Genomic DNA, 25,556 nt, shown 5'->3' with positions numbered 1-25,556 from the left:
GAGAAGCCACCCACGCACATACATTGGGTGTTGACATGTGTATTCTAGAATATGAGGAAAGATTCCAGCACTGCTTGTGATAAGGAGAATTTTATTATTTTAACAATACCGACGCGTTTCGGCCTAAGGGCCTTCCTCAGGGTCCCTCACATGGCTCAATGCATTGCTAAATGCATTTAGCACATAGTGAATAAAAGGCAAAGGGGAAGCATTTAATGGGGCCTATCAGCAGTATCTGTGGGAGGAGACAAATATCAATATCCAGAACATCAAACACATGTGGAAAGCCTGGAAAACATTTGATTGAGGAGTATGACGTCATATTTTAATTTCGTTCAGGTTAACGTGAAAGTTATTTTCCAAACTTGACTATGCATCAACATACTGCCCCAAAACCTGCTGCTCTGAATGGGATCTGACATCTGAACATGTATGCAACAAAATACAACAAATGTTACAGCTAATACAATGACTGTCTATACATTTGAACAAAATATAGCTAAGCTACATAAAAACCTAACTAAATCTGGACAACTGCAATTTGACCAATCACAACCAATTGCCCACTAAAATCAGTGTGCTGTTCTTTCTAGATTTTGATATTCCAATGCAAACTAGTTATTGACCTACTGAAAAATTCAAACAGTTAACCACTTAAGAATCCATGGGCAACAAAGACTGTGCAGAAAGTTTTTTGTCCTCAGCTTATTTACTCATATTTAATTTATGTAATATTTTTCAAATGTTTTAATCCCTTCAATATACAACTACGTCTTGTTTTCTGAAACGGGACAATGAGTGGATGGTCTTGTTTCCAATAAACATCTATTATTGTGTAGCTACATAATTTTTGTTTTGTTTTGCACTGACAATAAAGCTAAAAACTCACCCGTCCACTTCAGAGTGCAACGTGAATGTGCAACGCTGTTGCTCCTTTTTGGTGAACAGGACGTGACTCTGCATGCTCCCAGTGTGAATGCTGTAATCTGTAAAAACGCATCAATTATATCAGCATCTCATGTTTTTAAACATGTTTTACTACAAAAATATACTCTGTGTGAATGGCCCATAAGTGAGCGTAGAGTAGATGGAATATGCTAGTATATGTCACTAAATTATGTTTTGTCTGCAAGGCTGCTATTAAAGTACATTAAATAGCTTTTCATTTTACAGTTGAAGTTTACAGTCCCACTAAAGTGGCAAATGCTTCTCGATTTAGGAGTGAGTATTTGAGCCGACTCCAGTGGGCTGTGATTTATACAGGAAATTGCTTATTGCAACAGACAGACACTCTGGAGGAAAGAATTACAACGCGAACATAAAAAAAAAAAGAATCTCAACCACAATCATACGTACAAACTGTAGACATAAAATAAGGTTACAAGTGGGGAGATCCGAACGCCTTGTGCTTTTCGCTCTGATCCATGCTGATTTTAAAACCCTTAAATGGGACGTCAAACATTCATCTCAAGCAAACTGTTCCTCATCCATGTGTGTGGTCCCATGGGCCCAGGGTCAGAGGTCACTGCCAAACTGCCGTATGTTTACATTTTCCAATCCTTCTCAGACCACAAGTTGGAGTCGTTCATCGCCATGTACTCAAGAGCGACTTGCACTCTCAGCTAAAAAATACTTTTGGAAAATGCTTGATGGAAAAAGCAGTTCTACTGTTAAATGAGTTTCAAGCACAGCTAGTGCAGTCGTGTATTCTTTCCATTTGGGTTTTATAATTTTTTTTTTAATACACTTTCCAAAGGGCTGTAAAATGCAAAGCCCTTTGCTCATAGCGGTTAGATCTGCAAACAAATGAAGGACAAGAACAAAACTGTTTCTGCAGCACTGGATATCGTGGCCTGGCTTCCCTGCTCATTAATGTTGGATAAAACTGTGGATATTCACCAAGAACATGCAAATGTGCATAAGAAGCCCCAAAAGATCAGCTGATCTCCACTTTATGGACCATCTGCATATCATCAGTGGTAAACGGTATTTTGGTGAGGGAGTAAAACAGAGAATCCTGACTCTAGGGTTCAGACTTACTTTTTATTGTCTTGATTTATGCTGTAACATATTGGAGCTGGACTAAAACCAGTGTCTTCTAACCTTAACCTTAACCATAGTTTTATACCACCACAGACCCGTCAGTAAGTTCAATTTAAAATAAAATAACAATAATAATAATAATATCATATATAAATAACTATATTTTTAAGAAATTACGTTTTTTTGGATGCAAAGGATGCAATAAATGAATCAAAAGTGACAGGAAAGACATTTATAATATTACAAAATATTTCTGTATGAACCATTTTTCTTTTCATCAAAGAATCCTGAAGGATCTGAAGATCATGTGACATTAAAGACGAGTAATGATGCTGAAAATTCAGCTTTAGCATTACAGAAATAAATTACATTTTAAAATATATTGTAATAGAAAAGTTATTTTAAATTTCAATATTTCACAATATTTCTGTTTTTACTGTATTTTTGATCAAAGAAATGTAGCCTTGGTTGCAATAAAAGACTTGCAAATAAATTTAATATTTCTTTATTTTATTACCCACCCAAAACTTTTAGTGTTGTGACAGCCCTATTTTTTAATATTAACTTTCTGTTTTATATTAGGTATAATCAAAATCTTTCCAAGATTAAAAGATAGTCCTGTCTAACTCAAATGAGCAAATGTTGCAGTTTTGGGGGTTAAACAGAACAATGTTTTAACTGCACCACAAAACCACAGCATTTACACTTTGTTTGGAAATCAACTTACAAATGTTGCACTTACTGTACAGTTGTTTCTTTACATTAAGTTGGGATAGTAGAAAAGTATCTAACATTGAAAAATCACACACAGCACTTTTAATCAGTATGTTTTTGTGACCGGAAAGGAAGACACACACATCTTATTTGTCCCAACTGTTTTATTGTTTCTGCGGGGAAGCCTCAGACATGTGTTTTCGCCTTGAATGCGGTCATTATTTGCTGGAGATCAAGTCAAGTCAAGTCAAGTCTGCTTTATTGTCAATTCTTCCACATGTACAGCACATACACACAGAGAATTGAAATTGCGTTACTCTCAGACCCCTTCAATACCACGACTGAGGTGCCCTTGAGCAAGGCACCGAACCCCCAACTGCTCCCCGGGCGCCGCAGCATAAATGGCTGCCCACTGCTCCGGGTGTGTGTTCACGGTGTGTGTGTGTGTTCACTGCTGTGTGTGTGCACTTTGGATGGGTAAATGCAGAGCACTAATTCCGAGATGACAGGTTGAAAGAACATGCTGTCTGGTTACTGTCAACTCAGGCTTTCAAACTAAGTGTCTGATGTCGCCCATTTATGATCATGACAGAAGTGTGGACCACAGCTGCAGCCCATGGACAGGTTTCCCTCCTGTTCGCTAGCAGCATGTCCCACCCTTTCTAGCATTCGAGAAATGAATCCTGAGACATTTTGTTCCACTCCCAGTTTTAACCCATCCCCCTTTCTCCTCCTCCCGTCCTCTATCTCGCTCTTTCAAATCTCAGCTCTAGCAGGTTGCTTAATGGTATCCAGATTTCTTCATGCTGGTTTCCTACTGGAAGCCTTGACTCCTGTCATGAGATTCAGCAGAGGAGGCCGCAGTTCTGGCAGCTCACGTTGATAATGCTTCAAATATTTGCAAACAGCGACCTCATCTGGTTATGTAGTAGAACAGCAGGAAAATACTCACAAGCCTGGACCAGCTAATATGATTTTTAAGCAAGAACAGCACAAGGGCTAATTAATTGTGGGTGAATATATATATATATATTCCGCTTGCAATATGTCTTGTAATCCGTGTCTTAAGGACTGTTTCACAAGAGCATGTGCAATAATCGTTTATGGTTTGTGCAACAACCATGAAAAACATTGTTTAAACACTTTCTAATTAAGACCTGTAAAGCTTATTTGGATTTTAAAAAATTATCTTTAAAATATAGCATCCTGAAAAAGGGACTTTATTAATAATAATAATAATAATAATGATAATAAAGAATGAATGTTTATATATTTTTTAATCTATTATTTCTAATTTTCACATATTTAAGTAATAGTTAAATCATAAAACCTATGAATGAATGAACCAAAAACGTTAAACAAATGCAAGCTAAATAAAACAGTTTTATAAAAGCCTGAGATTAAAATGTTTAAAATAACTTGAGACTCATTCAAGTGTGTACAAACTTTTGAAAATAAGAAAAATATACCACAACATTCTAAAATCAGTGGTTCTCAACCGTTTTCACAAGAAGGCCACCATATGCAATATTCAAAGGGCCACTGTCCATATAAAGCAGGATATTTCTGCTGTAATTATAACAAAGCTATTTGTTTGTATTTTTTTAAATTAATATATTAGATTAATAAACTTTGTTAAGTAATTTGATATATTAAATAAATTAACCACGACTCATTTTGTGATTCCATAACTGTATGTTCTTAAATACACACTATAGTTATTGAGGGAACATAAAAAGAAATATGATTTAAGTTTGCATTGTGATTTTATGTGTATATTTTAATTTAGATTATGTTAATATATTATTGCATTTACAAAGCACAATGATTTAGTGCCAAAAACAAAAAACAAAACAAAAAAAAACCCAAATCAAAACACTAAAATACTCTGCTAAAGAAAGGGATTGATCCTGTACCATAGTAAGAGTGGCATATGGCATTGAGAAATTAAAGGCAAGCGACGCTGTGCATACAGATGCCCACTAGGTGGCAGGATGTATTAAAGAAGCAGCGTGTATATGAAATAATGGATTTTTTGTCAAGTCAAGATTAAATTCTCATTTGAAGCGAAGGAACATTAACACCTCACAAACTTTGTAGGGCAGCAGGCAGATCAATCAAACCACTTTGCTTTTAACACTCAAATCAATCACTCGTAAATTTGAGCTGGGAATAAGGGGCTTTTGATTTTTACCTGTAGACTACTCGCAGCTACAATATGCGAAAGAGCTAAATGTAAGAGCTGATATCAGCTAAATGAGTGAGTGTTAATTCTCTTTACTCACATGAAACTTTCATGTAGATCTGCAGTTGCAGTGATCCGATTAAAAGAGCTACATGTGGTCGGTCAATCACAGGAGGTCTTCTTTCCTTTTAGCAGCATGTGTTGACACAACGCTACCCTCAGCCTCGGGTAGCCTAGGTTTATTGAATTTAATTAGTCAATGGATCTGTGCTCATCTCTGCAGTGAAGGACTTCCCAAGCTAGTTCCCATACTAGCAACGTCAAGCTTGCTCCAACAACGACACACAGCAAAATAAACCAAAATCAAAAAGGTTGTTTATTGACGATCCCACTAACCCAGCTGAAACAAAAAAAAAAAAACAGCTAATACCAGCCTAAGCTGGTCGTCCAGCCTTGTTTTAGCTGGTCAGCAGACTGGTTTTAGAGGCTTTTTGGCAACTTCTTTAGCTGGTCAGGCTGGGAGACCGCTCGCCAACCACCTAAAACCAGCTTAGCAAGGCTAGGAGATCAGCTACTTCCAGCTTAAACCAGCTAAGACCAGCCAACCAGCTTAGGCTGTTTTTAGCGTTTTGTTTTTTGTTCAGCAGGGGACCCAAATGGTCACGTTTGTATTTTCTCCTTGATAACTTCAAACTTAAGCCACTTACTCAGAACACCATGAAATGGCCTAATCTTACGAGGAAAACATTTCTGAAATGAAGAAAAAGACACTTTTGTGGACAACTTTTTCTTTTATTTAAAAATATAGCGGTTCTAGCCTTGAAAAGGCTGGCAAGCATGAATATATACATGATGAACATACAAATTGTTGCAAAGATAAGCGAGACAAACAGCACTATTATTACAAAGGGAAAACACGAAGATAAACTTAGTTAAATCCACCTCACACACAGCCACACAATTTCACAAATAAACAGACTTCTCTCTTTTTACTTATGTTTTTATCTTGCCAAATTTAAAATTGACCGCTAGCACAAGGATATGCAAATGAAACCGAATGCTGTCTACAGTAATCAAATATGGATCGTTTGGACCATATATTACTGTAGACAAAAATGCTACTATATATAGTAGATTAAGGCAAAGCCTTATTCATTCACCATGTTAAATGATTCAAAAGGCAGGCTTACTAGGCAGTACATGCTAGATTAGATTTGGCACTTTTCTGCTTAAGGCTGGCGTGACCCCAAGTACGAAGCAGCTGAGATTTCCCAGTAAATCTCATCTTACTGTAGGCTTGATGTCTAAGACTTGTCTTCACAGTGCCTGATCCTTAATTCAGAGACAGCAAGCTTGCAGACTATGCAGTTAATTCACACATGAAGGTCTGCAGTAATAAAGGCCTCATTTTAGTCATGATCATCTGCTATATACTGTATGTAGACATGTACACAATGAAAACGTCAAAAAGTCAAAACAGAATCAATAAATTTTAGTGTCTTTGCTCAACAGTGCCATAATTTGCTAATGTCAGAGTTAGCAGAATTAATACAACTGACATGTTTACTAGAAGACATGATTTAACACAACTGACTTTTTAGTTATACTTGACACATATTGTTTAACCAGTGGTTTAAATGTTTCAATGACAGCGACAACCAAACTGATCAAAAACTCCAGCAATAAACAGCAGTAGTTCCCCTCACACGCCATGAAGAGCAGGAAGGAAGTGGTGAGATATGCAAGATACTGAGCAAACAACTACTATGCAAAACACGTACAGACTGAAAAATGAGATCTGATGGAGGGACACCTGTTGCCAGTCTTCCCAAAAGTGGACTATGATCAGTCTCTGGAGAGGTTCTCAAACATCCACCACCTTCAAATCATCGCCATTCGAGCTCAGACCTGCGTGGTGTGTAATCAGTTGCACAAGGACGTTTCCTGAGCTTCTGAACCACAGTAGCTTTTAAAATGGCAATTTACCGGATACATGACTGCATTATATGTAATCTAGAGATAAATTATTTGCAGGGCTTTGACAATGCAACCCCAAGAACGTGTATGATAAAACAGATCATCTCGTAAGCACTCTCTCCCAACACGACGTAACTTTTTATGACAATGACAGAGTGCTGATTTAAACTTTGAAAATATACAGTACCTTTATGCAGAGGGCCACTGAACAAATCATATGATTTACTTTAATACGCTAGTGCTCTAAATCAAAAGACCTATTATCTTTAGGCACCAATTCATGGGCAGGGTTCCCACATCTTTTGACCAATGAATTTACATGACCATTCTAGTTGCTTGTGATTACCAGATAAGGATTTTTTTAACAATTGTATAGAGAACACAAAACACAATTTTTCACGAATTAAGTGTTTTAGAGCTGAGAATAACACAAAAAAAATCCATGACCTTTACATTTTGAAAAAATCCCTGATATTTCCGACTTACAACTGTGGAAACCTCGCATGGGACTATGGGAGAATGGCTTAAAACAGCATCTGCTTGCGCAAGTGAAGTTTACTGTTTCGGTGACGTATGTATCCCTTATGTATGTCTTTTCTTTAGCAGAGCTATCAGTGGAACTTGTAGCAGGTCCCTTTCGGACTCAACACATCCAGCTGCTCATCTTAGCATGGGTCAGTAGTGTGACAGATGGCTTTGGTGTCTGAGCTAAAGCAGTCTCCCCAACTTATCTCTACAGGGATACAGGAACCTGAGGCATCTGTCCAGCTTTGACGTGCTTACAACACACTGTCTTCGCATTTCTCCTCTGTACATATTGTCAAATTCTAGTCTGAGATATTTATCTCTCCATCCTTAGAAAGGTTTACTGATTGTAGGGTTTCATACTCGGATCTCATCATCCTCATCTTCCATGAAAGAGGAGAAGGCTGGTTCATTGTCTGGGTTGCAGGTGTTGTCGGTAACTCCAATATCTTCCTCATAAGGCTCACTGGTTGGTTTCTCCTCCAATGCGGCTGAACTTGAGCTGGAAACTGAGCAGCTGTCGAGGTGATGCAGGTGTTTGTGGTGTGGTTCTGGGGTGCTGGTGCCTTCACTCTGGATCTCCAAGTCAACAGAGCTGGGAGCCCTCATGGGACCCTTGCAGAGTGCAGCTAATCCCTCTGGTTCCTCTTCTTTGACAACAACCTCCCTCGTTTCCTCATCCATTTCCACTCCTCCCTGGTTGCAGGGTAGAGGAGATGCACGTCCCTCACTGCTCTTGCCTTCTTCAAACCCCTGGTCGTCATCTTCCTTCTCCATGACCCCCAGGATGTCCCCCAGCATTGAGGGCCCAAGGTCAACATGGAATGACATCACAGATTCAGCTTTCTTTAATCCTCCCCTGTTGTAAGATGGGGAAGGCCGCAGGTCTGTCAACACCCCAAAGTGCTTCTCATGGAGCTCCAGGTCCAATGCGTCAGCGGAGGCCCCATTGGAGGGGCTGGAGGTCAAGCTCTTGAGCACCCTCTTGTCTCCCTCCTGTCCTTCTTCGTTGTTCAGAAAGGGCAAGGACATGGCATTCTTCACAAAGGTAGGTGACCCACTGGAAGGAAGGAGGGTATTGTCTTGCTGGTCTACTCTGGTGACGGACTGAGAGCGCTTGCTGCCCCGGAAGGTACGAGACAGCAGTCCCGGTTTCGGAGAGCGAGGATAGGTGTGTCCTTCTTGGGATGGCTCTCCAGATCGAGTGCTGAGGAAAGAGGTGTCTCCGAAAGCTTCCCCGCTGCGCCCTACATGCATGGTGTGCCGGAAGTCACCCAAGGGAGCGCTGATCATCTCAGTAGTGAGGTCCATACGAGAGCGCCGTTTGGTCTGAGACCCCGACACCAACTGCTTTAAGATGGGCATCTTCGTTAGCACAACTCACAAACCCAGTTCTACAATTCAGTTTGACTGGTCGTGTGGTTTCACTAAAAGGTGGTTTTCTTTTAACGAGTCCTAAAAGGTTCAACCAGATTCTGCTCAGCCCGACTCTGTCCAGTCTTGATGGCCGTCACTTCAGTTGCCAAATAGGAGATAATCTATAATTGGGAACAAACAAGATCAAAATCAAATTTCATAGTTAACTGGAGATGACATCTTGACTCGAAGCAAAACCTCAGTGCAAAGCCAAGAAGTTAAGTTAACTATAGTGCTGTGTTGTTTGAATTTCTGGGTGCAAGATCAATACAGACAAAGAAATTGGCAGTCCAGGCAGAACACAGGCAGTTCCAGGATGTCTTATCAGTGCGTCTGGCCAGAATACCAGCAGAAGCTGCAGTGTCATTCTTTTCCCTGAGCTAAACTGCAGTAGTGTTTTTGGCATTCAGATGAGGTAAGGGTCAGGATTCTTGTGGTCAGGCAGCTGGAGTTTCAATCATTAATAAGATAAGCAGATACTGATGAAAGAACTTAGTGGAGAGTTTAACTACTTTGTGAAATACTTATGGTGTCATGATATCCTTATAGGATGAATTTTATGAAACCTGCCACAAACTATATTTTACCCCAAAATTAAAAAAGAAATGATATTTTTATACAATGTTATTAGGATCATTAACATTTTAATTTTTTAATGACTTTTGTGAAATAGACAATTCTCAATAAATATATGGGAATTAACTGGAAACATGTTAATGGTCCTATGTACAATCCGAAGAATACACAAGTACATCGTCACAGATTGTGACCAGCTGCCAATGATACTTAGGCCCAATCCCAGTTCTACCCCTTAGCTCTTCCCCTTTCCCCTACCCCTCCGTTTTGCGCGTTCACGTGAAGGGGTAGGGCTGTCTCGATTCTCTTTTGGTCAGAGGGGTAGGGGTAAGGGGTGTGTATAGGTGTGTGTATTGTAGGAGCTAGACGACGTATGATGACGTGTAACAGTATAGTAGTGGTGTCCCAATTCTTAGGGGAATATTTTCATCCCTACCCCTTGACACTCTGTTTCAAGGGACAAGGGGAAGGGGTAGGGGAAGGGGTATAAAATAGAATTGGGATTGGGCCTTAGTCTGCAATATCATCTCATCAAACACCATTCCTCTGCAGTGGAGATAAGACTGTCTAGCTAATGACAGCTACTTCCTCTGTAATCATCCATGACTGTATAAATGGCAGAGACAGAGGAACATGGTAAGCCATGACCCTTTTGATGGCTCGGGGTATTATTTCACACGACTCTAAACTTAACCTCTACTCTCTGAACTAAATAGATCATCAGGAACAACCACAATTAACATCAAATTAAGCATGAACACATTTACACAAAGTCAAACAAGTGCAAACCTCAGACTCAAAACACCACAAGGTTTGACGCTCTTAAACAAACCTCACTTTGAAAAAATAAAATGCTTACCCTCACCGGAGTGTCTTGTGGCATTATTCCCAGGTTTGTAAATTAACACTAAGTGTGAGAGATGGGCCAAATGCTTGGCAGGCAACAAGTTTTTCCTGTCACCGATCTGCTGTAATATTCATGAAGTCTTTGCTTTGAAAAAGAACAACAGCTAGAGTGAATTTCACCGAGGTGCCCAACCAACTCATGACCTCTTTCTGGCTGAATCTTCCTCTACCAGCTTCGTCTACACTTCCTCATAATGTCCTTACCTGCCTCTATAGCAACAACCCTTTGCACACAAACAGATGTTAGCGTTTCCTGTCAGCATGAATGCATTTTCCTCCTTTGAGCATTAACCAAGTTGTTTCTCTCAAACTGTACTGTTCACTGATCAAAATATATCTGCATGGTCAATGACTAAATTAAAGACCTAAATTATCAAAATTTATTTTATCAATTATGCACAACTTCAGTGACTAGAATAGTATTATCACTCTCATTGGCATTAAAGATTAATTACACAGTGCAAATTACATACCATGTCTCAGAACCACTGAATATCAGAAATCACAGGTTAAATAAAAGATAATGAACATCTTCTATTGTGTCTTCTGTTAGAGACTGACTGAACACATGCAGCCAGCACCCTCCCTGAAGGCTAGAGAGAGCGCGGATAAGGCTTAGCCAATGAGAGATGAAGTCCTGCGGCTCTCCACTGCACACACCCATTTCCATGACATCATTTCACGGATGCTCTGAGCAGGGCACGACGAGCCCACCTGAAAACAAAGCAAGCCTTTGCACAGCCTCCAAAATGATGCCCAGGAAAGCACAATATATTGGTGACAAATGTCAATATCAGTACCATTTCTGCTGGACATTAATCAAGTTTTGATGCCTTACTATTACATTTAGCCATTTAACACTTTTATTCAAAGTGGTATATGAAACATTTCATCATTCAAAAGCCAGTAATATATCTGCTGTTGCCAGGTTTGTAGACTAAGTTAGAAATACAATTAAAAGAGAGAACAAAAAAATATTTTAATCTAACTCATGTAAATTATAAAATGTCTAATGTAAACAATGCAGAAAAACAAAAAACAGTATAGATTTATCATACACTACTGTTCAAAAGTTTGGGGTCAGTAAAATGTTTTAATGTCTTATGCAAAATCTCTCATGCAAGGCTGCATTTACTTGATCAAAAATACAGTAAAAACTGTAATATTGTAAAATAATGTTACAATTTAAAATAACTGTTTTCTAGTTGAATATATTTGAATATATAATTTATTCCTGTGATGACAAAGCTGAATTTTCAGCATCATTACTTCAGTACTATTCTTCAGTGTCACATGATCCTTCAGAAATCATTCTAATATACTGATTTGATGCTCAAGACACATTTATTATTATTATTAGTAGTAGTATTATTACAGTTAATAGTTAAATATAACAGTTAATATTAAAATTAATATTTTTTGTGGAAATGTGATTTTCTTTGATGAATAGAAATAGAAAACAGCATTCATTTGAAATAGGGGAAAAAAAAGAGATTTTTGACTAATTAAATTGGTCACTTTTGAACAATTTAATGCATCATTCATTTCTGATGCAATTATTAATTTTTAAATTAATTTTGTTTTTGAAAAAAGCCCCCAGTAGAGTATGAACTATCCTCTAAGTTATTTATTTATTTTTGTATATATATCGCTCATAACCAACTACCTAAATAAACATGTATCTACTAGTCCAAACTCATAAGCACAGGTAAAGGGTGCTAGCCATAGTAGGTTACCACTTGTGCGTTAGTTCACACCACTGCCGATGCAACTGGTTAGCTTCTGCTTAAAGTTGTTGTTTTATAAAGTCAGCTACAATGTTTTTCCCCCACCACAACCAAGAAAAATTAAATGCTTTAAATATGATTATCATTTCCCAAAAGGAGCAGGGGCTGTTTTTGTCCACTACCACTAATTTGAAAATCATCTAAATAGAATTGTCTAAATAGAAATATGGAAGTCTAATAAGACTAACAAATTGTTTCTCATAAAAAGGGCACAAACAGAAGTCCAAAAAGGGGACAGCGAGTAATCAATATGCAAAAATATTCAGTTAGTGACCAATTACAATGCAGAACAACAATTCACAGCATTCTGGACAAAGACAGCAGTGTTTATATGAGGTGCTGCTACTGGGTGGCATGAGCTGGAAGAAAAACAAGCAGTAGATGAAAGATGTAAAGCCCCAAATCCACCTAGACACACAGTTCCGCTGCATTTCTGTCCTGTCCCACATACACCAAGGCCCCAAACATGCACAAGTATGTGAACACACACACACACACACACACACACACACACACACACACACACACAAACACAAACACAAACACACATACACACACACACACACACACACATCTAGCTAAGCTAAGCAAGCTCGGTTTTGTGTGTTATTACATTAAATATATTGAATTACTGAAATGTAACACATTCATCGTCCAAGTATTCACATAGCCGTAATTTGTGTACTTGAGTAAAGTATGTTTCTGGCACAACACTTCTATACATGTTCTGTTAGCACATTTTGGGGGAAAGGCTAACAACCTTCGGCTAATAGCGGTCCATGTGCGTCTCTGGACCAGTTTATCAAACGCTTCTGGTTGGGAGGCGCTTTATTTATAGACGTGCAAATATGAAGTAAGAACGGGGAGCATGGGAAGGCAGCGTGGGAAACAACAGGACTCTGAAGGGGTGAGTGACTTTCCAAATACCCTTACAATCTGTCTGTGATAGTAACGCAGTTCATAGGGAGCAGTTGGACTTCCTCTGTACAGACTAAACACACCTCCCTCTCTCCCACTATACGCTCCTCCTTTTCTACATCCCTGCGTCCCTATACATACTAACCTCTGACCCCTGTGTGAGTTTAGAAGGTTTAGCAAATCTCATAGAAAAACATAGGCCTACATCAGACACACACACACACACACACACACACACACACACGGGGGGGCTTTGGTTTCAACAAGCATCTCCGAGCGAGCCACAAATCCTGATTTTGAAAGTCATAATCCAGAGATTGTTTGAATACTGCATCTAAATTTTTTTTCATCCACATAAAAAAATGTAAATAAATAATATAATATAATGTAATGTAATGTAATGTAATATAATAATCTGTTTGTCCTATGCAGGGTTGTAGGTATAATAAAAAAAATATATAATATTTTTGTCCAACGTAGGGTCGTGGATATACAGATAATATATTATATTATATTATATTACATTACAAAATTTCAGTCTATTTGGGGGTCAGGACGCCTTTAGTGGCGCAGAAATTACACACTTCACCTTGAAACGTGAAGTACGAGTAAGTATGGGTCTTATTTAATGACAGCATTAAGACTGCTGTTTAATGCTGTTTAAGGCTGAAGCACACTAGCGTGTCACATGCACTTCAAGTCATCTTTGGTCTTTGCAGTAGACAAACAGAAAACTCACTCTTTGTGAACAAGCATCTCTGTGTGAATCAAACAAAAGTGCTGAGTGCATCCTAGCACTCAGACAGTGAATGATCTACTGTTGATCTGTGGAAGTTTTTCTTTGCCTGCCTGAGCAAAGGCGCCCAGAGCCACGTGAGCGGTCTTCTTTTATTATATGTCTCAACCATAAATAATTGATCACATGCATTCTGCTCAATACCAGAATCCTCAACTCAGCTAATAAAAAGGCTGCAAGCATAAAAAGATGCCTTTTTGCTTTAATTCATTATGCTTTGAAAAGCCTGCAACTTGAAAAAGTTATTTCTTTGCACCACCTTGCAGTAGCAAACTGAATGAACTCCAAGCCACTCAGTTCATCAATTATTGAGTGAATAGATTTCTAGAAGCGAGTAGTGATTCCTACTGGACATAAATCTGTCAGCGGGGATGGGATGTGATGTGATGAGGTGTGTGCTTCCAGCTGGGACAGATCCGCCGGCCGGGGTCCATTAGGAGCCAATGACCTGGATGGAGGTCCTCATGACCCCAGACCCCAAGCAAACTTACATTACCACAGATCTTTAAACAGAAGGGGACACCAAGATTGGTAAAGAAACTAATGGTTACATTTTTAAACTGTCCTTGTTACAGTGTAATTCTACAATTAAGTACTGAGTAACATTAATTTAAAACATGTAAGGTTAGGATGAGGTTTTGGTTTAGTGTTAGTTTAGTTGTATAGTTTTGTTCGAGCTGCTATACAGCAGAATTTGATGAAGTTTGCATCATAAAGTGCTATATAAATAAAGGTGACTCGATTTATTTGCTTGTAATTATGCATAAATTACTGTTATTACTATAGTAAATGCATGTAACGTGTAACAAGGACACTATAAAGTATAGTGTTACCAAACTAATTATATACAAACCCTACAGAAATTGGTATTAAAGGCCTATTTGTGACCCTGGACCACAAAACCAGTCTTAAGTCGCTGGGGTATATTTTTAGCAATAGCCAAAAAAACATTGTATAGGTCAAAATTATCGATTTTTCTTTTATGCCAAAAATCCTTAGGATTTTAAGTAAAGATCATGTTCCATGAAGATATTTTGTAAATTTCCTACCGTAAATATATCAAAACGTAATTTTTGATTTGTAATATGCATTGCTAAGAACTTAATTTGGACAACTTTAAAGGCGATTTTCTCAATATTTTGATTTTTTTGCACCCTCAGATTCCAGATTTTCAAATAGTTGTATCTCGGCCAAATATTGTCCTATCCTAACAAACCATACATCAATGGAAAGCTTATTTATTCCACTTTCAGATGATGTATAATTACATCTCAATTACAAAAAATTGACCCTTATGACTGGTTTTGTGGTCCAGGGTCACAATTGCATAAAAACAAAATGAAAAGATGATGGTCTAAAATTAACCAAGATCTGGTTACACAAGAGCCTAAATTCCAGAAATTAATTTTACATGCATTCATGCAACATACAATCCAGTGTTGTTATTTTTAACTAAAACAAAAACATAAAAAGTGGGTTTTTTAATCTAAATAAAGTAAAAAAAAAAATATATATATATAAATAATCGATGAAAACTTTAACTTAAACTTATTTTCAGTTAGTTTCTAAGGCAACATTTCTCATTTTCATTTAAATACTACAATTACTAATTCTAAAACGGAATTTGGACATAATATTATAAATAATAATAATAACAAAAGCAGGTAAAATCACTAAAACAAACTAAATTTACAATTAAAACTAAAAGCTAATTTAAAATATTAAGAAATACTATAATGGTATATAAATAATACTAAAATAACACCAATACAATTCATCCAGAAAAACAGCAAAATGTATACCTTGAATACAATGTAAGTCACTTTGCATAAAAGCATTACCAAATAAATAAATGTAAAAACCCATCTGAAAAAAAGAAATACACAAAATACACTCACTTTAAAGCAATAAGACCTAGCATTTACAAAATATTGAATAAAGAAGATTAAAAAAAAAACACACACAAACAAACTTATTCTGTGCCCTATTTTCATGCCCTGTGATGTGAACAGGCCTTTAAAGAGAGTGTGAAAAACGTCAACATCTGACCGTTTTTTATAGCAGCATGACTACGGATGTTGATATAAGTGTCGACCACTCGTGAAACGTCTTACATCTGCATAACCAGAAATAGCCTAAATATTTGATCTGGAGAGCAGACATTGACCAGAGCTGATTCAATTACCCATAATGCTCTCTCTCCACGGCAGAGTGACTAAGCACCAACAGCGTCTTCTCAGCCCATTTGTCCACCCAGAAGCTGATAACCCTAAAAACCAAATCAGACCAGCTCTGAAAAGCCAGCTAATCAAGTAGTGCTGCACAAACGGGCCTCAGATAATGCTAAGCCTGCCATTATTCGTGGAGATCTGAAGCTGCATGCCGAAAGGATGAGGGGAAGGGCGAGTAAATATTATTCACCTGAGATAAGATAATCTTCACACCATGGTCCCTCGCTAACTTCTCTTCCTCCAGTCACACGTTACGCAACACCCCAGCATGGCGCTTCCTTCCCTGAAGTGTCATCTGCATTTGCTCACAAAAGGCTACTGGGCTGAATGTGGCACGCCTCTTACACAGAGCCAAAAAAGCATGACAAAAGTCAGGATGGGGCTTTCAAACAGACCAGTCAAAAGGTTCAAGCCGGCATTATCTTGGGTGTCAATATCTCAATTGCGTTGTGGTGATTTAGATGATGTAAACATCTTGGCTGCAACTAAAAATGGAGCCTCATCATGCCATCTAGCATTATAAATGTGCTACAGTCAGACTGAAAAATGTCTGCTGTAGTTATACATCACAGAAGAGACCAGGGGCGATTGTAACTAGAACAGCAAGAGTGATGAGACTTCAGCACATAATCTTTGTCTGCTTGAGAAAATGAGTGCAATGATTTGACCATATAAGATTTCATCTAGGTTGTGAGAATGAGGGCAGTTGCAACTGTATTTATGAAGTGATACTGGTTATAAATAAAGAATGGTTGACTGAACATTTTTGGAATTTAGTTTATGAACAGTTTGTAATGACGAATCAAATTAATATGCAAAATATGCAACAAACTTTATTAAAGCATGTTATCTTTTCAACTGAAAAGAGAATTAAATCATTTAAATTTATTATAATTTAGGCACTTTTTTATATTTATTAGCATTTATTTTTATATTCAATACATTTTCATATTTATTTTTCATCTCTTATATATTTTTCCACATTTATTTTTTTATCTTTATATGTATTTACATATATTTTTATATTCAATACATTTGAATGTTTATATTTTTATATTTACATTTATTTATATTTTTATTTCTTATTTATTTTCCATGTTTATTCATCCTTATATTCATTTATTTTTGTTTTGATATTTACATGTATTTATATTTTTATATTTAATACATTTTCACATTTATGTATACTTTTATTTCTTGTTTATTTTTACATTTTTATTTGTATATTTTACTTTTTTGTTCTTACATTTACGTTCATTTACATTATTTTTTTTTATTTAATACATTTTCATATATATTTATATTTTTACTTATACAATAGATAAGCATGAAAACATATTTACATTTTTATATTTACTTTTATTTCTTTGTAAATTTATTTTGATATATTTTCATATAATTATTTTTATATTTCCTTCATCCTTTTCTTTCCTTCTTTGTCCCCGGTCTCCCCAAATCCATCATCTTTAATTTTAATGTGTTTTCAAAAAACAAGTGGAGAGAAAACAAGTACTTGATATGAAGGTACAATCCTAAAATAAGCATGCAAAGATTTTCACTGTACTAACTGCACTGTATTTTTTCTGGACATAATTTTTTTTTTAGCAAAGAACAATAAAGCCATGTACAGGATTATTCACACAGTAGAAATGTTGGCGTTTACACACACAATCCATTGTTATTGGCGGGAACAATCACGTCAGCACCTCTATATTCATTCTGCTCCGAAGCAAAATATTTTCAAAGCTGCATATTTACAGAGAACAGCCCTCTGATACTGCTCCCAAAACACCGGCAGACAGATGACATCTAGACAAACACGGCTAAAACTCGGCTGCATCCTCATATAGCCCTATACTATCTGGCATGAACTACTTACTCAGACAGGAAGTGACCATATGAGAGACTTGTAAAGAGCCAACCACAGTTTGTTTTGTATTTGCTTGCAGTTTGAGGCCATGTTTATCTAAAATAGATGACACCACAACGACAGACCAGTGTGGAGAAACAAGAATTCAGATAATGGTGCTTCAGTCTCCATGAAGTGTTTACTTGCTACTAAGTGCCTTTCCAAGTATCTTTCAAAATTTTGATTTGATCAACCTGGCAAACTTTGCTAAGTACAATTGGTTCCTCCTTAAAAGCGGTCATTGTATCAATCCTGTAAACACAATCTGCTTTGATATGCATTGCTTAAATACCAAAATTTTGTTTGCAAAATGCATCAGACAGCCAGCGAACAGACTGTGACTAATGATGGAGAAAAATATAAGTAATTTAAGTAATAACATTAAATTCAGTGTTAATGTATTTATACACCGTAAGGAGTATTTCTATCTATACACACAGGGTGATAACTATAATTATAGTTTCAATAAGCATTCTAATTCTATGAGAATAGGGAGGTCCACAACACAACTACTGTGTAACAATAGAGTAACGATTTCATTGGAATCCCTTTCAGAACTATTTTTCCATCTGATGAATGATAAAAACATTGAGAGCCAATCAGAATCAATCTTGCTTTAAAGTGTTGGCAGACGACAACAATAAGTCATTAAACTTTAGGGGCTGTGAGTAAAAGAATAAATGAATATAGACTTAACCCATAAACAGCTCTTTAAAATCAGTACATTAAGTCTGGATTATCAAGTTGATTCCTGCTGCCGCGACAGAGACAGAATGATGTGAAACAGATAGAGATTGCAAACGAGGGTTTTGGACAGGAAGGGCAAAGTGTCTACGCCCTCCCATCCCAACAAAAATCAACTCCCTGCCCTTCCGTAGGAGCATAAACACACCATAAACTCAATTCCCCATCACTCTAAACAAACAAACAAACAACACAGCAGGCCTCCATAAACGCGACTGCTATTGGTGCTCCAGTGACGTTTAGGATGAACCTCATACAACTTCATGCATTTACATTATTTTCAACCATGTTTACGTACAAATTGCATCCATGCATCCAACTTACTGTAAATCTAGCACAAATCAAAGTGATGCATACAAAATTGAATTGTGGACAACTTCTAAAACGTAAATTCTTTTATTGCATGTACACCTTTAGAGGCGTAATTTGATGTAATCCTTTCAGCGTCATAGAATACTGAATTTATGGAATTACACTTGACAGTGTTTCACTTATATTACATTCTTATTCAACTTTGATGATAAATACATTTGGCCATACACAGTGCAAATTAATCTGGATTAGCATATGTACATATATGAAGCTACACACACAAATGAGATCACCCCCACTGCATGAACTTTCCTTTGCACTGCTCACTTTAATGAGAGTCTATTTCACCTAAAGGCAGGTTTGACACCCAGCTGTGAACATTACAACCATTCTCATTCACACCAGGCGTAATGTTTCAGGCCCAACGAGTGTCTTTAAAAACACACGGTCTGCAGTCATAAAACATGCCTGGAATGTTTCCAGTGATGGGATCCATGACAGGCATCATTTTAAATACACTGAACAAAATTATAAACGCAACACTTTTGTTTTGTGCAATAATCATGCTGTCTAATCAGCATCTTGATATGCCACACCTGTGAGGTGGATGGATTATCTCGGCAAAGGAGAAGTGCTCACTAACACAGATTTAGACAGATTTGTGAACAATATTTGAGAGAAATGGGCCTTTCGTGTACATAGAAAAAGTCTTAGATCTTTGAGTTCAGCTCATGAAAAATGGGGGCAAAAACAAAAGTGTTGCGTTTATAATTTTGTTCAGTGTAGCTGAAATGTCGTCTCGACACTCAGAGAGGTGATCTGGAGTTTCTTTTGCTTTTATGTTGATGCATCGTGGAAAAAAAAAAAAAAAAGAGAGAATGAGTGACAAAGCCACACTCAGATATTCAAACAATGGCTTATTATTACTTCCAGGGAACATTTCATTGTATAACAACAACAAAAAATTTCTCTACAATTACCTAGTAACCCACACAATGCACCTCTCCCTACCATCAAATATTCTGATATAAAAGATAAAAGACAAAATTAGTGTTACTAAAGATTAACAGTCTATTTCACAAAACGGTTGCAAAGTGGTTTCTTAGGCCATTTCTCCCTGGTGATACGATCAGCTGGCCTTAACATGCGTTTTAAATGCATCTCCTGTGACCACTTGACGTCTAGACACTCCCCTCTTACTTCGTCACATTCTCACTTTCACTGAAACTTTCGTCACATCACTTTCACAGGAGTGCAGAGTGCATTGCACGAATAGGAACCAGGATTTTCTCATCATATTGGAAAACCGGCCGAATTCCTCAAGCGTGTGACGGAAATGTTACGCCCCTTACCATACTGTGATGCCCTGTCTGGCTGGAGCGACGAGATAAAAACATTAAAACCCATTATAAATCAGGCATTTGTTGAATCCAGTGGGGACATAATTACGGATTATAATGACTTATACTGTCTTTTTACGCGATCTGAATATTTGGGTTGAAGTGTTCTGGAACAGTGTTGTAAATACAACTTAACCACTGATTTCTAGTCGTGTCCACTTTTGGAAGGCCAAACAAAGTAGTTTCGCTTTTTACAATGAAACACACGGCGGGCTAGAGTGAGCGGAGGCCGGCGGGCTTGAGAACGGCGCGGCCGGCGGATTCGACGAAGAAGCGGCCGGTGGGCGTGTGGCAACCACGTGACGACCCCGGGCTGGACTCCGCTTCATCCACGGTGAAAGCCGATCCGGCGATCCACAGTGCAAAGTTGATGTATTTCCTCAGCGACCAGCACGGATCAGCTCTAGGCATGACGAAGCGGATATTGTCCTCTTTTGGAAGGACAAACAAAGTAGTTTCTCTTTCACAACGAAACACACAGCGCCTTCACGACATAGCGGCAGCAACAATACTACAGCTAGAATAAAAGTTACGCCTTCTTTCTTTGCGTGAACATTTGGGCAGCATTATGCAAATCTTCCCACATCGTGACGTAGACATGTGGGGGCGTGTTAGAACGAGACGTTTTAGGTAGGTGTGGTTGACTCTTTTATAAAGAATATCTTTTTGGATTTGAGACTTTAGTCTTTGCAACTTTACAGATCTTCTTTATGCACCAAGAGCTTGTAACACTCCAAAGAGAAAGGAAAAATTTAAATCGCATCATATGACCCATTTAATACAGGAGGTAGTCTAATTTTAAAAGTGTAATTTCTAAACCTGGAAAGTTGTTTATGTAATTAAAACAAAAATCGTAAAAACCCATAAGCATTTTTATAATTAATATACATTTTTCTCGTTACACAAAGCTCTAAAATATTTTATTGGGTAGAAATTTTGACTAAATATTTAAAAAACCCTTATCCTTAATCTACACCAAGACAGACTGGAACAACTGGAGAAGTCAAGTAAATTAATTGGTTTAAAAAACCAGGAAGAAAATGAACAATTTGACTTATGGAGTCCAGAAATCTAATGTACAGTTGAGTAGCTTCCTCAAAAAGTCGCATGATTTGAGGTATCATGTCCATAGCACAACTGGTGCAGGATAAGTAACAAGGCTAAGTTTTATATTTAGACTTCATTATGAGATTCTGACGCTTGTCCTGTCAAATGCCACTAATTACACTGTGCAAGATTCTGATGTTTCAGGGTTTGTTTGGAGAGGTTACACAAAGTTTAATGCGGTCAGTGAACTGGCAGTGGTTGTTGGTTTGGATGAGGTTGAATTCACATAGCTTTACCCTGCCCACTGTATCATGTCAAATAAATCTCATGTGATATCTCCATCTGCAATTGGTTTCATCAAGCATGTTATTTCCACCTAATCTCATTTCTCTTAACATCTGTATTTGTATGATGATTCCACGCTACATACTAACAGCTCTTTCAGCCATTTTTCAGCTTCCGGTGCTTGGCAGTGCTTTCAATGCCCTGTTCTGGGGAAAAATACAGTTTATGTGGAATTTCCTTGAACCTGAAAACACTGGACACACGCTCAGCCACACACATGCAGAACTGTCGAGGTCAAGACATGCTCATGCTATATACAGTGGGTACGGAAAGTATTCAGACCCCCTTAAATTTTTCACTCTTTGTTATATTGCAGCCATTTGCTAAAATCATTTAAGTTAATTTTTTTTCCTCATTAATGTACACAAAGCACCCCATATTGACAGAAAAACACAGAATCGTTGACATTTTTGCAGATTTATTAAAAAGAAAAAAGTTAAGGTTTTAGCTCTCAATACAGACTTTTTTCTTGCAGTTCTGAGTTTACATCTCACAATTCTGTCTTTTTCTCACAAATTGTCTTAAAGTTGCAAAATACAAACTCAGAATAGCGAGATATAAAACTGCAATTGCGAGAAAAAAAGTCAGAATTGTGAGATAAAAAGTCGCAATTATTATTATTTTTTAATTCAGTGGCAAAAAAACTGAATTATGAGCTGTAAACTCAGAATTCTGAGAAAAAAAACAGAATAGCAATACATTAACTAAAAACCTGAATTCTGAGTTTATCTTTCGCCATTGCCTTATAATAGTATTATATATATATATATATATATATATATATACATACACACACACACACACACACACATACACACACAGAGAGATACATATACACATATCCTTTTGCTTATAATGTTTTAAATCGTTATTTAACCTTTTAGCTCCCTTCATAAAGACATTGGTTTTACAATGTAGGTCAGACTCAGGACATTCAAGTTCATTACATTGCCATGGGCACCATTGCCATTCCCACTGCACTGGATCTTCCTTTGTGATCGACCTCTCAGCTCCGTTTATAAACCTGCATTCAATTCACAACAAAAGAATGATATAGTGCATATGCTGTGCGCCCGGCAATATTTCATAGCAACCATGCACATGGCCATCAGCACAGTGACCGAGAGCGCCCGTGTCGCAACACAGATGACGCGTGTTGGTGACTGAGCAAATTTGAGCTCTTGATAGGGAACAAGAGGGAGAAAATCAATATTTAAGACCCTTTGACTCGTGAGTGTAGCGTGAAGCGCACGAGCACATAAAGAACAATGATCCAGCTGGCCATGTGGAGCAGATGATGCTGATGATGATGATGATGATGGATCCTCATAGAAATAAACAATGAACACACGGAATGCGCTTCTGTCATAGGAAAGGAAACGTTTTTATGCAAATGCATGCAAATGTTTAACAGTTGCATTGTTTATTTCTATATTGTAAGAAGAACCATATATTCTCAAAATGATAAACAGCTTTCCAGGGAGAGACTGGGGACCCTCCCTTATTCGACCATGGCTTTGAAGACTGATGGAGGTCTTGTGTAAGCATAGTGCAAACTAATGAGTGGTTTGGCTCAACAAACTAAACAAAAAACTTTGACCTAACTCAATACCACCTACTAAATAATAGCTACATTGGATTTTACTTAGTATAAGCCAAATTTAAGTTAAAAAATGTCACGAGAGTGCTGAAATAATCTCTGGTTCATGCAGGTTTTAATTGTGTAAAATATCAAGTTAAAAACTTACTGTATTTAATGGTGTGATCCATGCACTGTGCAGCGTGTTGTTTTATCCCCTGGGTGTATTTAAAAAAAAAAAAAAAGCCTTTCTGTTTGTTTGAGCCTAATATATCCCAGTGCTCTTTTCTGTTGTTTCTCTATAGGTAAAACACGTATCTCTCAGTTGTGACAATACACACACAGACAGCCGCCCGCATCCTTCCTGTGTCCTGCTGTAAACTCACCGCTCTGTGCAATAATTCACTCAACTCCGCCCCTTCTTTCCACAGACACGCCCATTCTTCATATTATACACGCCGCGCTTAAAGACACAGCACAATTAATACATCTAGCGCACTATTGACTAGCTGCTTTGTCACTTTAAACTTCAATATTTTGGTGAATTTCACGAAATCTATCAAGAACACGTCCGGCCTATATTTCAGCCTAAAATAAAAGAAAGACATTGGAAATTATATTTTAAAGAAAATGACGCCTATTTTAGGACAATTAAAGTGTGATCTGGGTAAAATGTCATTTAAAAATCATTTATTACATGTATATACATTTATAACTTATTATAATTTTATATTATTTTATATATACAATTTGCAAAATAAAAGCAATGTTTAATATATATTATTTTCTTTTGCATGTAATGTGACCTAGACATGTTTAGATTTACCCCATAATTAAACTGAAGCATTGCTTTTATTTTGTGAATGATTTTCAGATTGGTCTGAGCTATAGTAAAGCTATTAAAGATGGACATTCTGTTCAGATTCATTTCTGTGATGCTGAGTTGATTATTATTATTATTTTTTTACAATTAATCCTTAAACAGTCCATATTGCGTGCAAAAATGGTGTTACTGAGGCTGACCTCCCAGTGGCCCTGCTTTTGTCTTTGGATGTCGCTTTGAAATGCAACTAACTTGACAGGGATCTTGCAGGTAACAATTGTTAGTCATTGTGCCATTGAAGGTCTAGTCAGTACCCGCAGGGTTTAACTATTGTTTGTATATTCACATAAATCAATTTGCAAACGGCCATTATGTGTATATTTGCACCTCAGACATGTGCCTAAAGAGGAGTATCCTCTTGCAGTTCAAGGCCTTTGGCACTGTGTGTACAGAAGAAAGACATATTTGAACAGTGAGATCACTATCTGCTCTCAACCATCACTGTTTTTTGTTTTTCTTTCATCCTGAACCATCAGTGTTAGTTACATAGTAAAAAAAATACAGCCATTCACTTGTTAAATGATATGAACGGAGCAGCACATTATTACTAAAAGTCTTTCATGTTCATAATTGGATAAACAGTGTGACACTGAGAAAGTCTTCTTCACAATCTTGCATCTTGTATCATGCAATTACTTCCTTAACATTTTATATGTGTTGATTTAATTTCATATACAGATAAAGCATACTTGTAATGTTGGTAGGTCTGACTGTTGATGGGTTTTGTCTGTGTATGGCCATACTATAAGCTTGGCCTCTCCTCCCTACATGGCTTATTATTTCTCATCTCTCTTGTGACATCTCTGCTCTTACCCCCTGATGTCCAGATCGATGCTTTCCGGCCTGGAATAAAGAGATTATCTCCAGGAGAACTCTTCCACATCTAAGCTCAGTTTCTTTGGATGTTAAATGATTCAGTGCTCACTTACCCATTCTCATCTGGTCCAAATCTATCTCCACTGTAGCTGCAGGGGAATGAGGCAAGAACTGCTGAAACATCTCTCCTCTTTATGGATTTTTTTTTATGTCAAAACAAGAGTCATGCATTAAATGAGACTAAAATATACCGTTGTTGTTGACTAGTGCTATAATGGCCAAATATAATATAATATATTATATTATTATATGCTGAAAACCTGGTCTTTCCATGAACTGTAGCTAATAAACATGTTTAGACCGGACACATTATTGCCACACAAACATAACACACCATCAAGGCAACACACCTGACACTATTGTGATGCCCTGTCCACACAAACATGG

General features: G+C 37.3%; 1 protein-coding gene across 2 annotated transcripts; it reads right to left on the bottom strand.

Annotated features, from left to right (window-relative positions):
- Positions 1-5,722: 5,722 nt before the first annotated feature.
- Positions 5,723-23,790, bottom strand: LOC107670511 (cdc42 effector protein 4-like). 2 transcript variants are annotated; one of them, XM_016463142.1, is made up of 2 exons: positions 23,580-23,790; positions 5,723-8,982 (listed from the first exon to the last, which is right to left on the bottom strand). In XM_016463142.1, exon 2 carries the CDS (start codon positions 8,807-8,809, stop codon positions 7,802-7,804), a length of 1,008 nt encoding a protein of 335 aa, XP_016318628.1. In that variant the 5' UTR covers positions 8,810-8,982; positions 23,580-23,790; the 3' UTR covers positions 5,723-7,801. The 2 variants fall into 2 exon arrangements, with proteins under 2 accessions (XP_016318628.1, XP_016318629.1); XM_016463143.1 differs by lacking the exon at positions 23,580-23,790 and adding an exon at positions 10,296-10,824.
- Between the last annotated feature and the right edge of the window lie 1,766 nt (positions 23,791-25,556).

Source organism: Sinocyclocheilus anshuiensis, unplaced genomic scaffold, assembly GCF_001515605.1.
Source record: "Sinocyclocheilus anshuiensis isolate Anshui unplaced genomic scaffold, SAMN03320099.WGS_v1.1 scaffold476, whole genome shotgun sequence".
Classification (NCBI taxonomy): domain Eukaryota; kingdom Metazoa; phylum Chordata; class Actinopteri; order Cypriniformes; family Cyprinidae; genus Sinocyclocheilus; species Sinocyclocheilus anshuiensis.
The sequence above is the reverse complement of the archived record's forward strand: the minus strand, read 5'-3'. Positions and strand labels throughout refer to the sequence as shown.